Source organism: Pseudophryne corroboree, chromosome 5 (assembly GCF_028390025.1).
Source record: "Pseudophryne corroboree isolate aPseCor3 chromosome 5, aPseCor3.hap2, whole genome shotgun sequence".
Taxonomy (NCBI): Eukaryota; Metazoa; Chordata; class Amphibia; order Anura; family Myobatrachidae; genus Pseudophryne; species Pseudophryne corroboree.
This window is the reverse complement of record NC_086448.1, coordinates 7,632,965-7,657,883: the sequence shown is the minus strand read 5'-3', so window position 1 is coordinate 7,657,883 and position 24,919 is coordinate 7,632,965. Positions and strand designations below refer to the sequence as shown.

Genomic DNA, 24,919 nt, shown 5'->3' with positions numbered 1-24,919 from the left:
TTCCTACTCGTGTCTATGTATCTCTTCCTCATGTCTATGTGTATCTTCCTCATGTCTATGTATCTCTTCCTCCTCGTGTCTATGTATCTCTTCCTCGTGTCTATGTATCTCTTCCTCATGTCTATGTGTCTCTTCCTCATGTCTATATATCTCTTCCGCCTCATGTTTATGTGTCTCTTCCTCATGTCTATGTGTCTCTTCCTCATGTCTATGTATATCTTCCTCATGTCTATGTGTCTCTTCCTCATGTCTATGTATATCTTCCTCATGTCTATGTATATCTTCCTCATGTCTATGTATCTCTTCCTCATGTCTATGTATCTCTTCCTCATGTCTATGTATCTCTTCCTCATGTCTATGTGATTCTTCCAGTGTCTTTTGGCCCAATTTTGAGTTGGGACTAAAGGGCCTCATTCAGAGAAGTATGTAATCCTAATGGTTGGCGTATGTCTCTGATGGTGATTGTGCTGCGCATGTATACAGAATGGTTCCTGCATGATCGCACACAGTGCCACCTGAGCCGCAGCTTGATGGACAGGTTGCTGGTGTTTGGTGGCAGGGGTGGGCAGAGCTGGGCAGCATTCACGATTATGGGGGCATGTCATTGCTGTTTTCTGACAGTGCTGATGCCAGGGTCTTCTAATGCTCACTTTCTGGCCCTGGCTGAGCAGTTCCGCTGGTCATTCTAAGTAAGCTGAGGATTACTGAGATGACCAAGGGCTGCAACAGTCATGACTGATGCTGCATCTTTGGATGCAGCACTCAGATCGCACATGCTGGCAGGAGGTGTCTTTACAAACATATGCCTTCTACTGCATTATTGCTGCATCCAAAGATCAGAAGCGATGTTTACTGCATCCATTGCTGAATCAGGCCACAGTAAGGAAGAGAAGTAACTGTGTCACTGGTCAAACTAGGCTGCAATACCAGGAGGGGGGGAAGGGGGGAAAATACATGTATTATATCTGCACGCTGGGTAAATACTGATGGCTTTGCTTGCAGCACACACATGCTAGGCAGCTGACTCTCACTCTGCAATTTAGCGATGTTAGGACACAACCCTGCCAAATAAAACTCTTTCTGCACATGTTACATCTGCCCCCCTGTGGTGCAGCATGGTGCAGTCCAGTCACTTGGTATTTTGCTTTATTTCCAAATCAGTATCAAACCCTATGTATCCCTTCCTCATGTCTATGTATCCCTGCTTCATGCCTATAGGTATCTTCCTTGGGTATACAATATATATCTCTTCCTCATGTCTATAGAACTCCTCCTTGTGTCTATGGATCTCATCCTCATGTCTATAGATCTATTCCTCATGTCTATGGATCTCTTCCTTGTGTCTATAGATCTCTTCCTCATGTCAATGGATCTATTCCTTGTGTCTATGTATCTCTTCCTTTAGTCTATGGATCTCTTTCTCATGTCTATGGATCTTTTCCTCATGTCTATGTTTCTCTTCCTTGTGTCTATGGATCTCTTTCTCATGTCTATGGATCTCTTCCTCATGTCTATGTTTCTCTTCCTTGTGTCTATGGATCTCTTCCTCATGTCTATGTATCTCTTCCTCATGTCTATGTATCTCTTCATTGTGTCTATGGATCTCTTCCTCATGTCTATGTATCTCTTCCTCATGTCTATGGATCTCTTCCTCATGTCTATGGATCTCTTCCTCATGTCTATGTATCTCTTCCTTGTGTCTATGGATCTATTCCTCATGTCTATGGATCTCTTCCTTGTGTCTATGGATCTGTTCCTCATGTCTATGGATCTCTTCCTTGTGTCTATGGATCTCTTCCTCATGTCTATGTATCTCTTCCTTGTGTCTATGGATCTCTTCCTCATGTCTATGTATCTCTTCCTTGTGTCTATGGATCTATTCCTCATGTCTATGTATCTCTTCCTTGTGTCTATGGATCTATTCCTCATGTCTATGGATCTCTTCCTTGTGTCTATGGATCTCTTCCTCATGTCTATGTATCTCTTCCTTGTGTCTATGGATCTCATCCTCATGTCTATAGATCTCTTCCTCATGTCTATGGATCTCTTCCTTGTGTCTATAGATCTCTTCTTCATGTCAATGGATCTCTTCCTTGTGTCTATGTATCTCTTCCTTTTGTCTATGGATCTCTTTCTCATGTCTATGGATCTCTTCCTCGTGTCTATGGATCTCTTCCTCGTGTCTATGGATCTCTTCCTTGTGTCTATGGATCTCTTTCTCATGTCTATGGATCTCTTCCTTTTGTCTATGGATCTCTTCCTCATGTCTATGGATCTCTTCCTCGTGTCTATGGATCTCTTCCTCATGTCTATGGATCTCTACCTCATGTCTATGGATCTTTTCCTTTTGTCTATGGATCTCTTCCTCATGTCTATGGATCTCTTCCTTGTGTCTATGGATCTCTGCCTTATGTCTATAAATCTCTTCCTCATGTCTATGTATCTCATCCTTGTGTCTATTGCTCTCTTCCTCAATGCTATGGATCTCTTCTTTGTGTCTATGTATCTCTTCCTTGTGTCTATGGATCTCTTCCTTGTGTCTATGGATCTCTTCCTCCTGTCTATGGATCTCTTCCTCATGTGTATGGATCTCTTCCTCATGTGTATGGATCTCTTCCTTGTTTCTATAGATCTCTTCGTGTCTATGTATCTCTTCTTTGTGTCTATGGATCTCTTCCTTATGTCTATGGATCTCTTCCTCGTGTCTATTGATCTCTTCCTTTTGTCTATGGATCTCTTTCTCATGTCTATGGATCTCTTCCTTTTGTCTATGGATCTCTTCCTCATGTCTATGGGTCTCTTCCTCGTGACTATGTATCTCTTCCTTGTGTCTATGGATCTCTTCCTCATGTCTATGTATCTCTTCCTCATGTCTATGTATCTCTTCCTTGTGTCTATGGATCTCATCCTCATGTCTATGGATCTCTTCCTCATGTCAATGGATCTCTTCCTTGTGTCTATGTATCTCTTCCTTTTGTCTATGGATCTCTTTCTCGTGTCTATGGATCTCTTCCTCGTGTCTATGGATCTCTTCCTCGTGTCTATGGATCTCTTCCTTGTGTCTATGGATCTCTTCCTCATGTCTATGGATCTCTTCCTTTTGTCTATGGATCTCTTCCTCGTGTCTATTTATCTCTTCCTTTTGTCTATGGATCTCTTTCTCATGTCTATGGATCTCTTCCTTTTGTCTATGGATCTCTTCCTCATGTCTATGGATCTCTTCCTCGTGACTATGTATGTCTTCCTTGTGTCTATGGATCTCTTCCTCATGTCTATGTATCTCTTCCTCATGTCTATGTATCTCTTCCTTGTGTCTATGGATCTCTTCCTCATGTGTATGGATCTCTTCCTCATGTCTATGGATCTCTTCCTCATGTCTATGGATCTCTTCCTCATGTCTATGTATCTCTTCCTTGTGTCTATGGATCTATTCCTCATGTCTATGGATCTCTTCCTTGTGTCTATGGATCTCTTCCTCATGTCTATGTATCTCTTCCTTGTGTCTATGGATCTCATCCTCATGTCAATAGATCTCTTCCTCATGTCTATGGATTTCTTCCTTGTGTCTATAGATCTCTTCTTCATGTCAATGGATCTCTTCCTTGTGTCTATGTATCTCTTCCTTTTGTCTATGGATCTCTTTCTCATGTCTATGGATCTCTTCCTCGTGTCTATGGATCTCTTCCTTGTGTCTATGGATCTCTTTCTCATGTCTATGGATCTCTTCCTTTTGTCTATGGATCTCTTCCTCATGTCAATGGATCTCTTCCTCGTGTCTATGTATCTCTTCCTCATGTCTATGTGTCTCTTCCTCATGTCTATATATCTCTTCCGCCTCATGTTTATGTGTCTCTTCCTCATGTCTATGTGTCTCTTCCTCATGTCTATGTATATCTTCCTCATGTCTATGTGTCTCTTCCTCATGTCTATGTATATCTTCCTCATGTCTATGTATATCTTCCTCATGTCTATGTATCTCTTCCTCATGTCTATGTATCTCTTCCTCATGTCTATGTATCTCTTCCTCATGTCTATGTGATTCTTCCAGTGTCTTTTGGCCCAATTTTGAGTTGGGACTAAAGGGCCTCATTCAGAGAAGTATGTAATCCTAATGGTTGGCGTATGTCTCTGATGGTGATTGTGCTGCGCATGTATACAGAATGGTTCCTGCATGATCGCACACAGTGCCACCTGAGCCGCAGCTTGATCGACAGGTTGCTGGTGTTTGGTGGCAGGGGTGGGCAGAGCTGGGCAGCATTCACGATTATGGGGGCATGTCATTGCTGTTTTCTGACAGTGCTGATGCCAGGGTCTTCTAATGCTCACTTTCTGGCCCTGGCTGAGCAGTTCCGCTGGTCATTCTAAGTAAGCTGAGGATTACTGAGATGACCAAGGGCTGCAACAGTCATGACTGATGCTGCATCTTTGGATGCAGCACTCAGATCGCACATGCTGGCAGGAGGTGTCTTTACAAACATATGCCTTCTACTGCATTATTGCTGCATCCAAAGATCAGAAGCGATGTTTACTGCATCCATTGCTGATTCAGGCCACAGTAAGGAAGAGAAGTAACTGTGTCACTGGTCAAACTAGGCTGCAATACCAGGAGGGGGGGAAGGGGGGAAAATACATGTATTATATCTGCACGCTGGGTAAATACTGATGGCTTTGCTTGCAGCACACACATGCTAGGCAGCTGACTCTCACTCTGCAATTTAGCGATGTTAGGACACAACCCTGCCAAATAAAACTCTTTCTGCACATGTTACATCTGCCCCCCTGTGGTGCAGCATGGTGCAGTCCAGTCACTTGGTATTTTGCTTTATTTCCAAATCAGTATCAAACCCTATGTATCCCTTCCTCATGTCTATGTATCCCTGCTTCATGCCTATAGGTATCTTCCTTGGGTATACAATATATATCTCTTCCTCATGTCTATAGAACTCCTCCTTGTGTCTATGGATCTCATCCTCATGTCTATAGATCTATTCCTCATGTCTATGGATCTCTTCCTTGTGTCTATAGATCTCTTCCTCATGTCAATGGATCTATTCCTTGTGTCTATGTATCTCTTCCTTTAGTCTATGGATCTCTTTCTCATGTCTATGGATCTTTTCCTCATGTCTATGTTTCTCTTCCTTGTGTCTATGGATCTCTTTCTCATGTCTATGGATCTCTTCCTCATGTCTATGTTTCTCTTCCTTGTGTCTATGGATCTCTTCCTCATGTCTATGTATCTCTTCCTCATGTCTATGTATCTCTTCATTGTGTCTATGGATCTCTTCCTCATGTCTATGTATCTCTTCCTCATGTCTATGGATCTCTTCCTCATGTCTATGGATCTCTTCCTCATGTCTATGTATCTCTTCCTTGTGTCTATGGATCTATTCCTCATGTCTATGGATTTCTTCCTTGTGTCTATGGATCTCTTCCTCATGTCTATGGATCTCTTCCTTGTGTCTATGGATCTCTTCCTCATGTCTATGTATCTCTTCCTTGTGTCTATGGATCTCTTCCTCATGTCTATGTATCTCTTCCTTGTGTCTATGGATCTATTCCTCATGTCTATGTATCTCTTCCTTGTGTCTATGGATCTATTCCTCATGTCTATGGATCTCTTCCTTGTGTCTATGGATCTCTTCCTCATGTCTATGTATCTCTTCCTTGTGTCTATGGATCTCATCCTCATGTCTATAGATCTCTTCCTCATGTCTATGGATCTCTTCCTTGTGTCTATAGATCTCTTCTTCATGTCAATGGATCTCTTCCTTGTGTCTATGTATCTCTTCCTTTTGTCTATGGATCTCTTTCTCATGTCTATGGATCTCTTCCTCGTGTTCTATGGATCTCTTCCTCGTGTCTATGGATCTCTTCCTTGTGTCTATGGATCTCTTTCTCATGTCTATGGATCTCTTCCTTTTGTCTATGGATCTCTTCCTCATGTCTATGGATCTCTTCCTCGTGTCTATGGATCTCTTCCTCATGTCTATGGATCTCTTCCTCATGTCTATGGATCTTTTCCTTTTGTCTATGGATCTCTTCCTCATGTCTATGGATCTCTTCCTTGTGTCTATGGATCTCTGCCTTATGTCTATAAATCTCTTCCTCATGTCTATGTATCTCATCCTTGTGTCTATTGCTCTCTTCCTCAATGCTATGGATCTCTTCTTTGTGTCTATGTATCTCTTCCTTGTGTCTATGGATCTCTTCCTTGTGTCTATGGATCTCTTCCTCCTGTCTATGGATCTCTTCCTCATGTGTATGGATCTCTTCCTCATGTGTATGGATCTCTTCCTTGTTTCTATAGATCTCTTCGTGTCTATGTATCTCTTCTTTGTGTCTATGGATCTCTTCCTTATGTCTATGGATCTCTTCCTCGTGTCTATTGATCTCTTCCTTTTGTCTATGGATCTCTTTCTCATGTCTATGGATCTCTTCCTTTTGTCTATGGATCTCTTCCTCATGTCTATGGGTCTCTTCCTCGTGACTATGTATCTCTTCCTTGTGTCTATGGATCTCTTCCTCATGTCTATGTATCTCTTCCTCATGTCTATGTATCTCTTCCTTGTGTCTATGGATCTCATCCTCATGTCTATGGATCTCTTCCTCATGTCAATGGATCTCTTCCTTGTGTCTATGTATCTCTTCCTTTTGTCTATGGATCTCTTTCTCGTGTCTATGGATCTCTTCCTCGTGTCTATGGATCTCTTCCTCGTGTCTATGGATCTCTTCCTTGTGTCTATGGATCTCTTCCTCATGTCTATGGATCTCTTCCTTTTGTCTATGGATCTCTTCCTCGTGTCTATTTATCTCTTCCTTTTGTCTATGGATCTCTTTCTCATGTCTATGGATCTCTTCCTTTTGTCTATGGATCTCTTCCTCATGTCTATGGATCTCTTCCTCGTGACTATGTATGTCTTCCTTGTGTCTATGGATCTCTTCCTCATGTCTATGTATCTCTTCCTCATGTCTATGTATCTCTTCCTTGTGTCTATGGATCTCTTCCTCATGTGTATGGATCTCTTCCTCATGTCTATGGATCTCTTCCTCATGTCTATGGATCTCTTCCTCATGTCTATGTATCTCTTCCTTGTGTCTATGGATCTATTCCTCATGTCTATGGATCTCTTCCTTGTGTCTATGGATCTCTTCCTCATGTCTATGTATCTCTTCCTTGTGTCTATGGATCTCATCCTCATGTCAATAGATCTCTTCCTCATGTCTATGGATCTCTTCCTTGTGTCTATAGATCTCTTCTTCATGTCAATGGATCTCTTCCTTGTGTCTATGTATCTCTTCCTTTTGTCTATGGATCTCTTTCTCATGTCTATGGATCTCTTCCTCGTGTCTATGGATCTCTTCCTTGTGTCTATGGATCTCTTTCTCATGTCTATGGATCTCTTCCTTTTGTCTATGGATCTCTTCCTCATGTCAATGGATCTCTTCCTTGTGTCTATGTATCTCTTCCTTTAGTCTATGGATCTCTTTCTCATGTCTATGGATCTCTTCCTCATGTCTATGTTTCTCTTCCCTGTGTCTATGGATCTCTTTCTCATGTCTATGGATCTCTTCCTCATGTCTATGTTTCTCTTCCTTGTGTCTATGGATCTCTTTCTCATGTCTATGGATCTCTTCCTCATGTCTATGTTTCTCTTCCTTGTGTCTATGGATCTCTTCCTCATGTCTATGTATCTCTTCCTCATGTCTATGTATCTCTTTATTGTGTCTATGGATCTCTTCCTCATGTCTATGTATCTCTTCCTCATGTCTATGGATCTCTTCCTCATGTCTATGGATCTCTTCCTCATGTCTGTGTATCTCTTCCTTGTGTCTATGGATCTATTCCTCATGTCTATGGATCTCTTCCTTGTGTCTATGGATCTCTTCCTCATGTCTATGTATCTCTTCCTTGTGTCTATGGATCTCATCCTCATGTCTATAGATCTCTTCCTCATGTCTATGGATCTCTTCCTTGTGTCTATAGATCTCTTCTTCATGTCAATGGATCTCTTCCTTGTGTCTATGTATCTCTTCCTTTTTTCTATGGATCTCTTTCTCATGTCTATGGATCTCTTCCTCGTGTCTATGGATCTCTTCCTTGTGTCTATGGATCTCTTTCTCATGTCTATGGATCTCTTCCTTTTGTTTATGGATCTCTTCCTCATGTCTATGGATCTCTTCCTCGTGTCTATGGATCTCTTCCTCATGTCTATGGATCTCTTCCTCATGTCTATGGATCTCTTCCTTGTGTCTATGGATCTCTGCCTTATGTCTATAAATCTCTTCCTCATGTCTATGTATCTCATCCTTGTGTCTATTGCTCTCTTCCTCAATGCTATGGATCTCTTCTTTGTGTCTATGTATCTCTTCCTTGTGTCTATGGATCTCTTCCTTGTGTCTATGGATCTCTTCCTCCTGTCTATGGATCTCTTCCTCATGTGTATGGATCTCTTCCTCATGTGTATGGATCTCTTCCTTGTTTCTATAGATCTCTTCTTGTCTATGGATCTCTTCTTTGTGTCTATGGATCTCTTCCTTATGTCTATGGATCTCTTCCTCATGTCTATTGATCTCTTCCTTTTGTCTATGGATCTCTTTCTCATGTCTATGGATCTCTTCCTTTTGTCTATGAATCTCTTCCTCTTGTCTATGGGTCTCTTCCTCGTGACTATGTATCTCTTCCTTGTGTCTATGGATCTCTTCCTCATGTCTATGTATCTCTTCCTCGTGTCTATGTATCTCTTCCTTGTGTCTATGGATCTCATCCTCATGTCTATGGATCTCTTCCTTGTGTCTATAGATCTCTTCCTCATGTCAATGGATCTCTTCCTTGTGTCTATGTATCTCTTCCTTTTGTCTATGGATCTCTTTCTCATGTCTATGGATCTCTTCCTCGTGTCTATGGATCTCTTCCTTGTGTCTATGGATCTCTTCCTCATGTCTATGGATCTCTTCCTTTTGGCTATGGATCTCTTCCTCATGTCTATGGATCTCTTCCTTGTGTCTATGGATCTCTGCCTTATGTCTATAAATCTCTTCCTCATGTCTATGTATCTCTTCCTTGTGTCTATTGATCTCTTCCTCAATGCTATGGATCTCTTCTTTGTGTCTATGGATCTCTTCCTCCTGTCTATGGATCTCTTCCTCATGTGTATGGATCTCTTCCTTGTTTCTATAGATCTCTTCCTCGTGTCTATGGATCTCTTCTTTGTGTCTATGGATCTCTTCCTTATGTCTATGGATCTCTTCCTCGTGTCTATTGATCTCTTCCTTTTGTCTATGGATCTCTTTCTCATGTCTATGGATCTCTTCCTTTTGTCTATGGATCTCTTCCTCATGTCTATGGATCTCTTCCTCGTGACTATGTATCTCTTCCTTGTGTCTATGGATCTCTTCCTCATGTCTATGTATCTCTTCCTCATGTCTATGTATCTCTTCCTTGTGTCTATGGATCTCTTCCTCATGTCTACGTATCTCTTCCTTGTGTCTATGGATCTCTTCCTCATGTCTATGGATCTCTTCCTTGTGTCTATGGATCTCTTCCTCATGTCTATGGATCTCTTCCTTTTGTCGATGGATCTCTTCCTCATGTCTATGGATCTCTTCCTTGTGTCTATGGATCTCTGCCTTATGTCTATAAATCTCTTCCTCATGTCTATGTATCTCTTCCTCATGTCTATGGATGTCTTCCTTGTGTCTATGGATCTCTTCCTTGTGTCTATGGATCTCTTCCTCCTCTCTATGGATCTCTTCCTCATGTGTATGGATCTCTTCCTTGTGTCTATAGATCTCTTCCTCGTGTATATGGATCTCTTCTTTGTGTCTATGGATCTCTTCCTTATGTCTATGGATCTCTTCCTCGTGTCTAATGATCTCTTCCTTGTGTCTATGGATCTCTTTCTCCTGTCTATGGATCTCTTCCTCATGTGTATGGATCTCTTTTTTGTGTCTATAGATCTCCTCCTTGTGTTTATGGATCTCCTCCTTGTGTCTATAGATCTCTTCCTGATGTCTATGGATATCCTCCTTGTGTTTATGGATCTCCTCCTAGTGTCTATAGCTCTCTTCCTCATGTCTATAAATCTCCTCCTTGTGCCTGTAGATCTCCTGCTTGTGTCTATGGATCACTTTGCCATGTCTTTGGGTCTCTCCTTCTGTTATGTGCCCAGTGCTGCCCCTCCTGTTTCTGCCTCTCACTGCATGCACTGTGTTTGTCAGCAGATCCATCCTTCCCCCCTCCTCACCCTCTTCTGCTGCTTCTCTTTTTTCTCACCTCAGCAAATTCTCCCCTCCGTGTATCCAGCCGCTGCCAACACCCCCTCCCCCTATTTCCACCTTTTCTCCATGACCCAGTTCTGAATCTCCCCCATACCCTGCAGAAGACTTCTGTTCATGTGCTGGAGGCCTGTGTTACTCTGCGTCTCATTAATCTATCCTACTTACTGTACTATGGTATTCTGTACATTTGTGTAATGCAGGAACCCACAGGACAGGTGAGAATCCCCCTCAGCAGAATGTGAATGTCAGGACAGACTGGGGGTGACCCTGAGATGACTGCAGTCAGTGCTCAGCAACTTCTGGAGTTCCTCTGGGCCACCCTGTTGCTCCCTCACATCCATCTTTGTTTCAGGTACATAATAAGCAGAAAGGAAATTCTTCTCCCCATTTTCCTCAGTGTATGGGGGCTTCCTGAGCATTTCATGGTGCTGCCAATGTCTGCTGCATGCTACCTGCATCCTCCTGGCAGAACAGAGGTTAAATCTGGTTCTTCAATCCCCTAAGCTGCACAATCAGCGTATTTCCCAAAATAGCATCTTCCCTGGCTCTTTCTCCACTCCAAAACAATGAAATTCCAGCAGTTCTGAGCCCCCGTCTCCCCCCTTCCCATCCACAGACTTTCCTCTTCTCTCTCCATCCCTCCCTCCGCCTGGAATCTGTCAAGGTCAACAGCTCGGATACAGGGACCCCCATATAAGCACTCAGCAGCCAGTACACAGAGGATGCAAGGGGTTCCAGTGCTGCCAGTGGCTCCCAGTTCCTCAGTGATGGGGAACATGGGAGATGTGGTAGAACAAACGTCTGTGAGCATCTGGAGGACATACGTTAATTAGCTGCGATTATTCCTATGATAATCAGGGAGCAGGATTCTGTCCCCTATCTATCAGCTGGACCCCTGCCCCCTCCGACTCACAGTGCCCTTGACTTGATGCAGTACTAGCAGGGGGCTGCAGATAGTATTCTCTATATTTAGTCCTGTGTCAAAAACAGTGGCCTCAGATCAACTGCAGAGTATTGTGTGTGTGTGCCATGGGCTGCAGAGCATTGCATGTATATATATATATCTGTAGCGTAACTAATCTGTGGAATTATAGGGACCTCCTGAAGTCACAGCACTGCAGTGTTATTCAGACAGATGTAGTTGTGTTGAGCAGTGTGTGAGAGGGAACTGCAGAACATTGTGTGTGGCAGCAGCTGCAGAGCGGCATGGGTGCATGTGTGTCTGTGTGTAATAAGCACCGCTGCACACAATGGGGGCTATTTAGAAACATAGGTGGATAAAGTAACCAATCAGCAGTTAGTATTTGCCGGCCTAATTCCAGATAGACTAAAGAATCCAATGTGTGATTGGCCGCCTCAGGTCACTGCTGCACTTCTGAACAGTGTTTAGTTATTATGGTTGTGTTATTGGTTTTGTGTGTTTGTTGTGATCACTGGATTTGTGTTGTATACTGCTGTGTGATCTCATGAGAACCTGATTAGTGTGTGGTCTGTTGTGAATACTGGTTAATGTATATTTTTGTGGTTTTGCATGAAACGGGGCAAGTGTGTTTGTGTAGTCTCATTGTGAACAATGGTTAGTGTGTATTTGCACAATCTAGTGTGTGTATTTGTGTGGTCTTTTGTCAGTAATGTACCCTGGGACTCATGTTCATGTGTTCGCCATATGAGCACTGGTTAGTGGGTTGTGTTAATCCTGGTAAGTGTGTATTTTTGGGATCTACGGTGAGCCCTGGTTAGTTTGTGAAGTCTTATGTAACCTCTGGTTGGTGTGTGTTTGTGTCTTTTGTTGATGTGTGTTCACGTGTGACGTCTGATCAGCATTTGTTTCTGTAAACTCTTGTGAACCCTGGTTAGTTTGACTTTGTGTGATCTTTTTCCAGCCCCTGCTTTGTGTACATTTGTGTTGTCTCTTGTGAACCCTAATTAATGTGTATGTGTGGTCCTGTGTGAACCCTGTTTAGTGGTGTTTTTGTCTTGTGAGAACCCAGGATGCGATTGAATCTGTTAAATGTATCGCAACGTGTTCTCTTGTGTCAGCCATAGGTCCCATGGAACGGGTATGTCATATTGGCACAGAGCAGTGATCCCCTAAGTACCAGTCCCCATGCAGTGTGCACTCACCTTTATCAGAGAGGTGTGTGGTGAAGTCCGAGCGGTGTCTGACATACGCACTTTCACTGTCAGCCGAACAGAAGCCGTCCTTCACCTTTTTCACCAGAAAGGACCTTGGCATTGTTCTTCTTCCCCTCCAGAGGTGAAAGTTCAGAGCAGGGTCAGGGAGGAGGAGATGGTTATGGAAGTGAATATAAGAAGGAAGAGAGGTGAAGGAGGGACATCTGCAGTTCCCCTCTACCCTCCTTAAAAATGGGAACACAATGTTCTTCAGCACTGTCAGAGAGATTGAGCCAGTGGAGGAAAAGTGGTGAAGTCCCAGCCCTCAGAAGAAGGGAGTCCTCTGCTGGGTACCATGAGGTCTGAGGGGTTTAGCACTGGACAGCAGCCTGAATGCTCTCTGATGGCTTCAGAGTTTCAGCACTGGACAGCAGCCTGAATGCTCTCTGATGGCTTCAGGGTTTCAGCACTGGACAGCAGCCTGAAAGATCTCTGATGGCTTCAGAGTTTCAGCACTGGACAGCAGCCTGAATGCTCTCTGATGGCTTCAGGGTTTCAGCACTGGACAGCAGCCTGAATGCTCTCTGATGGCTTCAGGGTTTCAGCACTGCACAGCTCCCAAGACTTCTGCATTCCTCTCCCAATGGTGGTGTCCTGGCAGTGCCCTGCCCTCTGGTCTGTGTCCTGGCAGCGGCCTGCACTCTGGTATGTGCCCTAGTTGTGCCCAGTACTCCGGTCTGTGTCCTGAGCCGTCTTGCTCACCTTCAGTGTGATCTGGCTGCCACACATACACCTTTTTCTGTGTCTAGGCTGTCTCGCACACCTTAGTCTGTCTCCTGGATATGTCCTTCTCCTTCCTCTGTGGCCTGGCTGTCTCACATACCTTGGTCTGTGCCCTGGCTGTCTCTTGCACCTTGCTCTGTATCCTTGGCAGTCTGTCGCTATTTGTGTCTCTCTTCATCAATTCTGCATCATTCCTTTTTTTCTCCTCTGTTTCTCCCTGCTGGATTTCTGTCCTCTCACAGCTCCTCCCTCTTCCTCTGCTCTCTCTCTCTCTCTATATAGAGCTGTCATTCCCTCTCCATCCCTCCTTTCCTAGGCGTTTTCCCTCTACCATCCTGGTCCAGCGCTCAGGATGTGTGAAGACTTTCCACTCGAGCTGTTTGATTTAAAGGGCTGTGATCAGGTGCTGCTGCGGGATTGCCTTGTATAATATCCCAGAATTCCCAGGAGAGCCCCAGATTTTTATTACTGCTACTCAGCTCTCCTGGCTCATCTCTGCAGATGGGTGTTCTCTGGATAACAGAAGGGGAAAGGAGCCCGAGGGAGGAATGGATGCTGGAAGGGGGACATTTCCCCCCTGTGCTCTCTTTGTCTCTCCTGCCCCTGTTTCCTTTTAGATTTTGTGTTTAACTCTGTGTTTCTCATCCCAATGTCTTTGCCCTGTCACTTACTGTCCTGTTAGTTTGTTGTTCTCTCCTATTCTTACACACTTCTCTGGTATTAGGTCTTCTTACATTATCCACCAATCTTCTGACCTGTGTGCAGGGTCCATTCTCTCAGCAAAGGACGTCAGGAGCCTCTTACCCTCAGCCCATATATGGTTAAAATGTCCTATCCTATAGAAACAGCAGAATAGAAAAGTGCTTTATTAAAGTGGGATTTTGTTCATGCGTCTTGTGTACAGATGGAGTAGAGTTTACTGCAGTCATGTCACCGGGATTCCAGTAATAGGTTTCTGGATAAAGTAAAAAAATAATTATAAAATTAAACGGTATCAGCCACCCCAATGCTCAGAGTTGTGTCTCACCCGGGGTAGTAGCACGGACCTCTGCCCACGCTGCCTCCTATTACTTCCTAGGTGACTGACGTCCATTTACAGGCCAATAAGTCCATGTCACCGGCCTCTGTCAGTGGACTACAGCTGATGGTATATTCCTGGTGTACCTTGTTTCCTCTGCAGATATCCCTACTGGCAATCAGATGCTACTGCAGCTGGCTTGCATTAATGTAAATGAGAATCTTCCGGCTTCCCCTCTTACTGACCTGATTTAATTTGTTGTATATACACTCTCCATCCAATCTGTAATTACATGGGACTGATTCCACACAAGGGAGTTGTGAGTACGCACAACCGGGGAAGCCAGATTTAAGCTAGGTACACACACTGTCACATTATTTGAGGTCGGCACGACAGTCAAAAATTTTGCGGGAAATTGAAGGCACCAATATCTGACCTACACACATAAAGATTATTTATTCCAGTTACCAATTTTCTGCCAGATCACACGGCATGTGCATATGTGCGCACACAGGGAGGATGACATAGTGACAGGAACACAGGAAATATGGCAGATTACTGAGAATGTGCACACGCTGCATGTACATATGTCCGCACACAGGGAGGATGACATAGTAACAGGAACACAGGAAATATGGCAGATTACTGAGAATGTGCACACGCTGCATGTACATATGTCCGCACACAGGGAGGATGACATAGTGACAGGAACACACAGGAAATATGTGCAGATTACTGAGAATGTGCACACGCTGCATGTACATATGTCCACACACAGGGAGGATGACATAGTGACAGGAACACACAGGAAATATGGCAGATTACTGAGAATGTGCACACGCTGCATGTACATATGTCCGCACACAGGGAGGATGACATAGTGACAGGAACACACAGGAAATATGGCAGATTACTGAGAATGTGCACACGCTGCATATATATATGTCCGCACACAGGGAGGATGACATAGTGACAGGAACACACAGGAAATATGGCAGATTACTGAGAATGTGCACATGCTGCATGTACATATGTCCGCACACAGGGAGGATGACATAGTGACAGGAACACACAGGAAATATGGCAGATTACTGAGAATGCGCACACGCTGCATGTACATATGTCCACACACAGGGAGGATGACATAGTGACAGGAACACACAGGAAATATGGCAGATTACTGAGAATGTGCACACGCTGCATGTACATATGTCCACACACAGGGAGGATGACATAGTGACAGGAACACACGGGAAATATGGCAGATTACTGAGAATGTGCACACGCTGCATGTACATATGTCCACACACAGGGAGGATGACATAGTGACAGGAACACACAGGAAATATGGCAGATTACTGAGAATGTGCACACGCTGCATGTACATATGTCCACACACAGGGAGGATGACATAGTGACAGGAACACACAGGAAATATGGGAAGATTTCTGAGAATGTGCACATGCTGCATGTACATATGTCCGCACACAGGGAGGATGACATAGTGACAGGAACACACAGGAAATATGGCAGATTACTGAGAATGTGCACACGCTGCATGTACATATGTCCGCACACAGGGAGGATGACATAGTGACAGGAACACACAGGAAATATGGCAGATTACTGAGAATGTGCACATGCTGCATGTACATATGTCCGCACACAGGGAGGATGACATAGTGACAGGAACACACAGGAAATATGGCAGATTACTGAGAATGTGCACACGCTGCATGTACATATGTCCACACACAGGGAGTATGACATAGTGACAGGAACACACAGGAAATATGGGAAGATTACTGAGAATGTGCACACGCTGCATGTACATATGTCCGCACACAGGGAGGATGACATAGTGACAGGAACACACAGGAAATATGGCATATTACTGAGAATGTGCACACGCTGCATGTACATATGTCCACACACAGGGAGGATGACATAGTGACAGGAACATACAGGAAATATGGCAGATTACTGAGAATGCGCACACGCTGCATGTACATATGTCCACACACAGGGAGGATGACATAGTGACAGGAACACACAGGAAATATGGGCAGATTACTGAGAATGTGCACACGCTGCATGTACATATGTCCGCACACAGGGAGGATGACATAGTGACAGGAACACACAGGAAATCTGGCTGATTACTGAGAATGCGCACATGCTGCATGTACATATGTCCACACACAGGGAGGATGACATAGTGACAGGAACACACAGGAAATATGGCATATTACTGAGAATGTGCACACGCTGCATGTACATATGTCCACACACAGGGAGGATGACATAGTGACAGGAACATACAGGAAATATGGCAGATTACTGAGAATGTGCACACGCTGCATGTACATATGTCCGCACACAGGGAGGATGACATAGTGACAGGAACACACAGGAAATATGGCAGATTACTGAGAATGCGCACACGCTGCATGTACATATGTCCACACACAGGGAGGATGATATAGTGACAGGAACACACAGGAAATATGGGCAGATTACTGAGAATGTGCACACGCTGCATGTACATATGTCCACACACAGGGAGGATGACATAGTGACAGGAATACACAGGAAATATGGCAGATTACTGAGAATGTGCACACGCTGCATGTACATATGTCCACACACAGGGAGGATGACATAGTGACAGGAACACACAGGAAATATGGCAGATTACTGAGAATGTGCACACGCTGCATGTACATATGTCCACACACAGGGAGGATGACATAGTGACAGGAACACACGGGAAATATGGCAGATTACTGAGAATGTGCACACGCTGCATGTACATATGTCCACACACAGGGAGGATGACATAGTGACAGGAACACACAGGAAATATGGCAGATTACTGAGAATGTGCACACGCTGCATGTACATATGTCCACACACAGGGAGGATGACATAGTGACAGGAACACACAGGAAATATGGGAAGATTTCTGAGAATGTGCACATGCTGCATGTACATATGTCCGCACACAGGGAGGATGACATAGTGACAGGAACACACAGGAAATATGGCAGATTACTGAGAATGTGCACACGCTGCATGTACATATGTCCGCACACAGGGAGGATGACATAGTGACAGGAACACACAGGAAATATGGCAGATTACTGAGAATGTGCACATGCTGCATGTACATATGTCCGCACACAGGGAGGATGACATAGTGACAGGAACACACAGGAAATATGGCAGATTACTGAGAATGTGCACACGCTGCATGTACATATGTCCACACACAGGGAGGATGACATAGTGACAGGAACACACAGGAAATATGGCAGATTACTGAGAATGTGCACACGCTGCATGTACATATGTCCACACACAGGGAGGATGACATAGTGACAGGAACACACAGGAAATATGGCAGATTACTGAGAATGTGCACACGCTGCATGTACATATGTCCACACACAGGGAGGATGACATAGTGACAGGAACACACAGGAAATATGGGAAGATTACTGAGAATGTGCACACGCTGCATGTACATATGTCCACACACAGGGAGTATGACATAGTGACAGGAACACACAGGAAATATGGGAAGATTACTGAGAATGTGCACACGCTGCATGTACATATGTCCGCACACAGGGAGGATGACATAGTGACAGGAACACACAGGAAATATGGCATATTACTGAGAATGTGCACACGCTGCATGTACATATGTCCACACACAGGGAGGATGACATAGTGACAGGAACATACAGGAAATATGGCAGATTACTGAGAATGCGCACACGCTGCATGTACATATGTCCACACACAGGGAGGATGACATAGTGACAGGAACACACAGGAAATATGGGCAGATTACTGAGAATGTGCACACGCTGCATGTACATATGTCCGCACACAGGGAGGATGACATAGTGACAGGAACACACAGGAAATCTGGCTGATTACTGAGAATGCGCACATGCTGCATGTACATATGTCCACACACAGGGAGGATGACATAGTGACAGGAACACACAGGAAATATGGCATATTACTGAGAATGTGCACACGCTGCATGTACATATGTCCACACACAGGGAGGATGACATAGTGACAGGAACATACAGGAAATATGGCAGATTACTGAGAATGTGCACACGCTGCATGTACATATGTCCGCACACAGGGAGGATGACATAGTGACAGGAACACACAGGAAATATGGCAGATTACTGAGAATGCGCACACGCTGCATGTACATATGTCCACACACAGGGAGGATGATATAGTGACAGGAACACACAGGAAATATGGGCAGATTACTGAGAATGTGCACACGCTGCATGTACATATGTCCACACACAGGGAGGATGACATAGTGACAGGAATACACAGGAAATATGGCAGATTACTGAGAATGTGCACACGCTGCATGTACATATGTCCGCACACAGGGAGGATGACATAGTGACAGGAACACAGGAAATATGGCAGATTACTGAGAATGTGCACACGCTGCATGTACATATGTCCGCACACAGGGAGGATGTCATAGTGACAGGAACACACAGGAAATATGGCAGATTACTGAGAATGTGCACACGCTGCATGTACATATGTCCGCACACAGGGAGGATGACATAGTGACAGGAACACAGGAAATATGGCAGATTACTGAGAATGTGCACACGCTGCATGTACATATGTCCGCACACAGGGAGGATGACATAGTGACAGGAACACACAGGAAATATGGGCAGATTACTGAGAATGTGCACACGCTGCATGTACATATGTCCGCACACAGGGAGGATGACATAGTGACAGGAACACACAGGAAATATGGCAGATTACTGAGAATGTGCACACGCTGCATGTACATATGTCCGCACACAGGGAGGATGACATAGTGACAGGAACACAGGAAATATTGCAGATTACTGAGAATGTGCACACGCTGCATGTACATATGTCCGCACACAGGGAGGATGACATAGTGACAGGAATACACAGGAAATATGGGCAGATTACTGAGAATGTGCACACGCTGCATGTACATATGTCCGCACACAGGGAGGATGACATAGTGACAGGAACACAGGAAATATGGCAGATTACTGAGAATGTGCACACGCTGCATGTACATATGTCCGCACACAGGGAGGATGACATAGTGACAGGAACACACAGGAAATATGGGCAGATTACTGAGAATGTGCACACGCTGCATGTACATATGTCCACACACAGGGAGGATGACATAGTGACAGGAACACACAGGAAATATGGGCAGATTACTGAGAATGCGCACACGCTGCATGTACATATGTCCGCACACAGGGAGGATGACATAGTGACAGGAACACACAGGAAATATGGGCAGATTACTGAGAATGTGCACACGCTGCATGTACATATGTCCACACACAGGGAGGATGACATAGTGACAGGAACACACAGGAAATATGGCAGATTACTGAGAATATGCACACGCTGCATGTACATATGTCCACACACAGGGAGGATGACATAGTGACAGGAACACACAGGAAATATGGCATATTACTGAGAATGTGCACACGCTGCATGTACATATGTCCACACACAGGGAGGATGACATAGTGACAGGAACATACAGGAAATATGGCAGATTACTGAGAATGCGCACACGCTGCATGTACATATGTCCGCACACAGGGAGGATGACATAGTGACAGGAACACACAGGAAATATGGCATATTACTGAGAATGTGCACACGCTGCATGTACATATGTCCACACACAGGGAGGATGACATAGTGACAGGAACATACAGGAAATATGGCAGATTACTGAGAATGCGCACACGCTGCATGTACATATGTCCACACACAGGGAGGATGACATAGTGACAGGAACACACAGGAAATATGGCAGATTACTGAGAATGTGCACACGCTGCATGTACATATGTCCACACACAGGGAGGATGACATAGTGACAGGAACACAGGAAATATGGCAGATTACTGAGAATGTGCACACGCTGCATGTACATATGTCCGCACACAGGGAGGATGACATAGTGACAGGAATACACAGGAAATATGGCAGATTACTGAGAATGTGCACACGCTGCATGTACATATGTCCGCACACAGGGAGGATGACATAGTGACAGGAACACAGGAAATATGGCAGATTACTGAGAATGTGCCCACGCTGCATGTACATATGTCCTCACACAGGGAGGATGACATAGTGACAGGAACATACAGGAAATATGGCAGATTACTGAGAATGTGCACACGCTGCATGTACATATGTCCACACACAGGGAGGATGACATAGTGACAGGAACACAGGAAATATGGCAGATTACTGAGAATGTGCACACGCTGCATGTACATATGTCCACACACAGGGAGGATGACATAGTGACAGGAACACACAGGAAATATGGCATATTACTGAGAATGTGCACATGCTGCATGTACATATGTCCGCACACAGGGAGGATGACATAGTGACAGGAACACACTGGAAATATGGCAGATTACTGAGAATGTGCACACGCTGCATGTACATATGTCCACACACAGGGAGGATGACATAGTGACAGGAACACACAGGAAATATGGCAGATTACTGAGAATGTGCACACGCTGCATGTACATATGTCCGCACACAGGGAGGATGACATAGTGACAGGAACACAGGAAATATGGCAGATTACTGAGAATGTGCACACGCTGCATGTACATATGTCCACACACAGGGAGGATGACATAGTGACAGGAACACACAGGAAATATGGCAGATTACTGAGAATGTGCACACGCTGCATGTACATATGTCCACACACAGGGAGGATGACATAGTGACAGGAACACACAGGAAATATGGCAGATTACTGAGAATGTGCACACGCTGCATGTACATATGTCCACACACAGGGAGGATGACATAGTGACAGGAACACACAGGAAATATGGCAGATTACTGAGAATGTGCACACGCTGCATGTACATATGTCCACACACAGGGAGGATGACATAGTGACAGGAACACACAGGAAATATGGCAGATTACTGAGAATGTGCACACGCTGCATGTACATATGTCCGCACACAGGGAGGATGACATAGTGACAGGAACACACAGGAAATCTGGCTGATTACTGAGAATGTGCACACGCTGCATGTACATATGTCCGCACACAGGGAGGATGACATAGTGACAGGAACACAGGAAATATGGCAGATTACTGACAATGTGCACACGCTGCATGTACATATGTCCACACACAGGGAGGATGACATAGTGACAGGAACACACAGGAAATATGGCAGATTACTGAGAATGCGCACACGCTGCATGTACATATGTCCGCACACAGGGAGGATGACATAGTGACAGGAACACAGGAAATATGGCAGATTACTGAGAATGTGCACACGCTGCATGTACATATGTCCGCACACAGGGAGGATGACATAGTGACAGGAACACAGGAAATATGGCAGATTACTGAGAATGTGCACACGCTGCATGTACATATGTCCACACACAGGGAGGATGACATAGTGACAGGAACACACAGGAAATATGGCATATTACTGAGAATGTGCCCACGCTGCATGTACATTTGTCCACACACAGGGAGGATGACATAGTGACAGGAACATACAGGAAATATGGCAGATTACTGAGAATGTGCACACGCTGCATGTACATATGTCCACATACAGGGAGGATGACATAGTGACAGGAACACACAGGAAATATGGCAGATTACTGAGAATGTGCACACGCTGCATGTACATATGTCCACACACAGGGAGGATGACATAGTGACAGGAACACACAGGAAATATGGCAGATTACTGAGAATGTGCACACGCTGCATGTACATATGTCCACACACAGGGAGGATGACATAGTGACAGGAATACATAGGAAATATGGCAGATTACTGAGAATGTGCACACGCTGCATGTACATATGTCCACACACAGGGAGGATGACATAGTGACAGGAACACACAGGAAATATGGCAGATTACTGAGAATGTGCACACGCTGCATGTACATATGTCCGCACACAGGGAGGATGACATAGTGACAGGAACACACAGGAAATCTGGCTGATTACTGAGAATGTGCACACGCTGCATGTACATATGTCCGCACACAGGGAGGATGACATAGTGACAGGAACACAGGAAATATGGCAGATTACTGACAATGTGCACACGCTGCATGTACATATGTCCACACACAGGGAGGATGACATAGTGACAGGAACACACAGGAAATATGGCAGATTACTGAGAATGCGCACACGCTGCATGTACATATGTCCGCACACAGGGAGGATGACATAGTGACAGGAACACAGGAAATATGGCAGATTACTGAGAATGTGCACACGCTGCATGTACATATGTCCGCACACAGGGAGGATGACATAGTGACAGGAACACAGGAAATATGGCAGATTACTGAGAATGTGCACACGCTGCATGTACATATGTCCGCACACAGGGAGGATGACATAGTGACAGGAACACACAGGAAATATGGCATATTACTGAGAATGTGCCCACGCTGCATGTACATATGTCCACACACAGGGAGGATGACATAGTGACAGGAACATACAGGAAATATGGCAGATTACTGAGAATGTGCACACGCTGCATGTACATATGTCCACACACAGGGAGGATGACATAGTGACAGGAACACACAGGAAATATGGCAGATTACTGAGAATGTGCACACGCTGCATGTACATATGTCCGCACACAGGGAGGATGACATAGTGACAGGAACACACAGGAAATATGGCAGATTACTGAGAATGTGCACACGCTGCATGTACATATGTCCACACACAGGGAGGATGACATAGTGACAGGAATACACAGGAAATATGGCAGATTACTGAGAATGTGCACACGCTGCATGTACATATGTCCACACACAGGGAGGATGACATAGTGACAGGAACACACAGGAAATATGGCAGATTACTGAGAATGTGCACACGCTGCATGTACATATGTCCACACACAGGGAGGATGACGTAGTGACAGGAACACACAGGAAATATGGGCAGATTACTGAGAATGTGCACACGCTGCATGTACATATGTCCGCACACAGGGAGGATGACATAGTGACAGGAACACACAGGAAATATGTGTAGATTACTGAGAATGCGCACACGCTGCATGTACATATGTCCGCACACAGGGAGGATGACATAGTGACAGGAACATAGGAAATATGGCAGATTACTGAGAATGTGCACACGCTGCATGTACATATGTCCGCACACAGGGAGGATGACATAGTCAGAGGAACACACAGGAAATATGGCAGATTACTGAGAATGTGCACACGCTGCATGTACATATGTCCACACACAGGGAGGATGACATAGTGACAGGAACACACAGGAAATATGGCAGATTACTGAGAATGTGCACACGCTGCATGTACATATGTCCGCACACAGGGAGGATGACATAGTGACAGGAACACACAGGAAATATGGCAGATTACTGAGAATGTGCACACGCTGCATGTACATATGTCCACACACAGGGAGGATGACATAGTGACAGGAACACACAGGAAATATGGCAGATTACTGAGAATGTGCACACACTGCATGTACATATGTCCGCACACAGGGAGGATGACATAGTGACAGGAACACACAGGAAATATGGGCAGATTACTGAGAATGCGCACACGCTGCATGTACATATGTCCGCACACAGGGAGGATGACATAGTGACAGGAACACAGGAAATATGGCAGATTACTGAGAATGCGCACACGCTGCATGTACATATGTCCGCACACAGGGAGGATGACATAGTGACAGGAACACACAGGAAATATGGCATATTACTGAGAATGTGCCCACGCTGCATGTACATATGTCCGCACACAGGGAGGATGACATAGTGACAGGAACACAGGAAATATGGCAGATTACTGAGAATGTGCACACGCTGCATGTACATATGTCCAAACACAGGGAGGATGACATAGTGACAGGAACACACAGGAAATATGGGCAGATTACTGAGAATATGCACACGCTGCATGTACATATGTCCGCACACAGGGAGGATGACATAGTGATAGGAACACACAGGAAATATGGCAGATTACTGAGAATGTGCACACGCTGCATGTACATATGTCCGCACACAGGGAGGATGACATAGTGACAGGAACATACAGGAAATATGGCAGATTACTGAGAATGTGCACACGCTGCATGTACATATGTCCACACACAGGGAGGATGACATAGTGACAGGAACACACAGGAAATATGGCAGATTACTGAGAATGTGCACACGCTGCATGTACATATGTCCGCACACAGGGAGGATGACATAGTGACAGGAACACAGGAAATATGGCAGATTACTGAGAATGTGCACACGCTGCATGTACATATGTCCACACACAGGGAGGATGACATAGTGACAGGAACACACAGGAAATATGGCAGATTACTGAGAATGTGCACACGCTGCATGTACATATGTCCACACACAGGGAGGATGACATAGTGACAGGAACACACAGGAAATATGGCAGATTACTGAGAATGTGCACACGCTGCATGTACATATGTCCACACACAGGGAGGATGACATAGTGACAGGAACACACAGGAAATATGGCAGATTACTGAGAATGTGCACACGCTGCATGTACATATGTCCACACA

General features: G+C 44.7%; 1 protein-coding gene across 1 annotated transcript in view; it reads right to left on the bottom strand.

Moving 5' to 3' along the window:
- The window catches only part of SCRT1 (scratch family transcriptional repressor 1), a 122,114-nt gene extending 108,303 nt beyond the window's left edge, over positions 1 to 13,811 (bottom strand). The window contains exon 1 of the mRNA XM_063921076.1: positions 12,403 to 13,811. Within this exon, the coding sequence (XP_063777146.1) occupies positions 12,403 to 12,514 (112 nt within the window). The 5' untranslated portion in view covers positions 12,515 to 13,811. The remainder of the gene's footprint in view (positions 1 to 12,402) is intronic.
- Between the last annotated feature and the right edge of the window lie 11,108 nt (positions 13,812 to 24,919).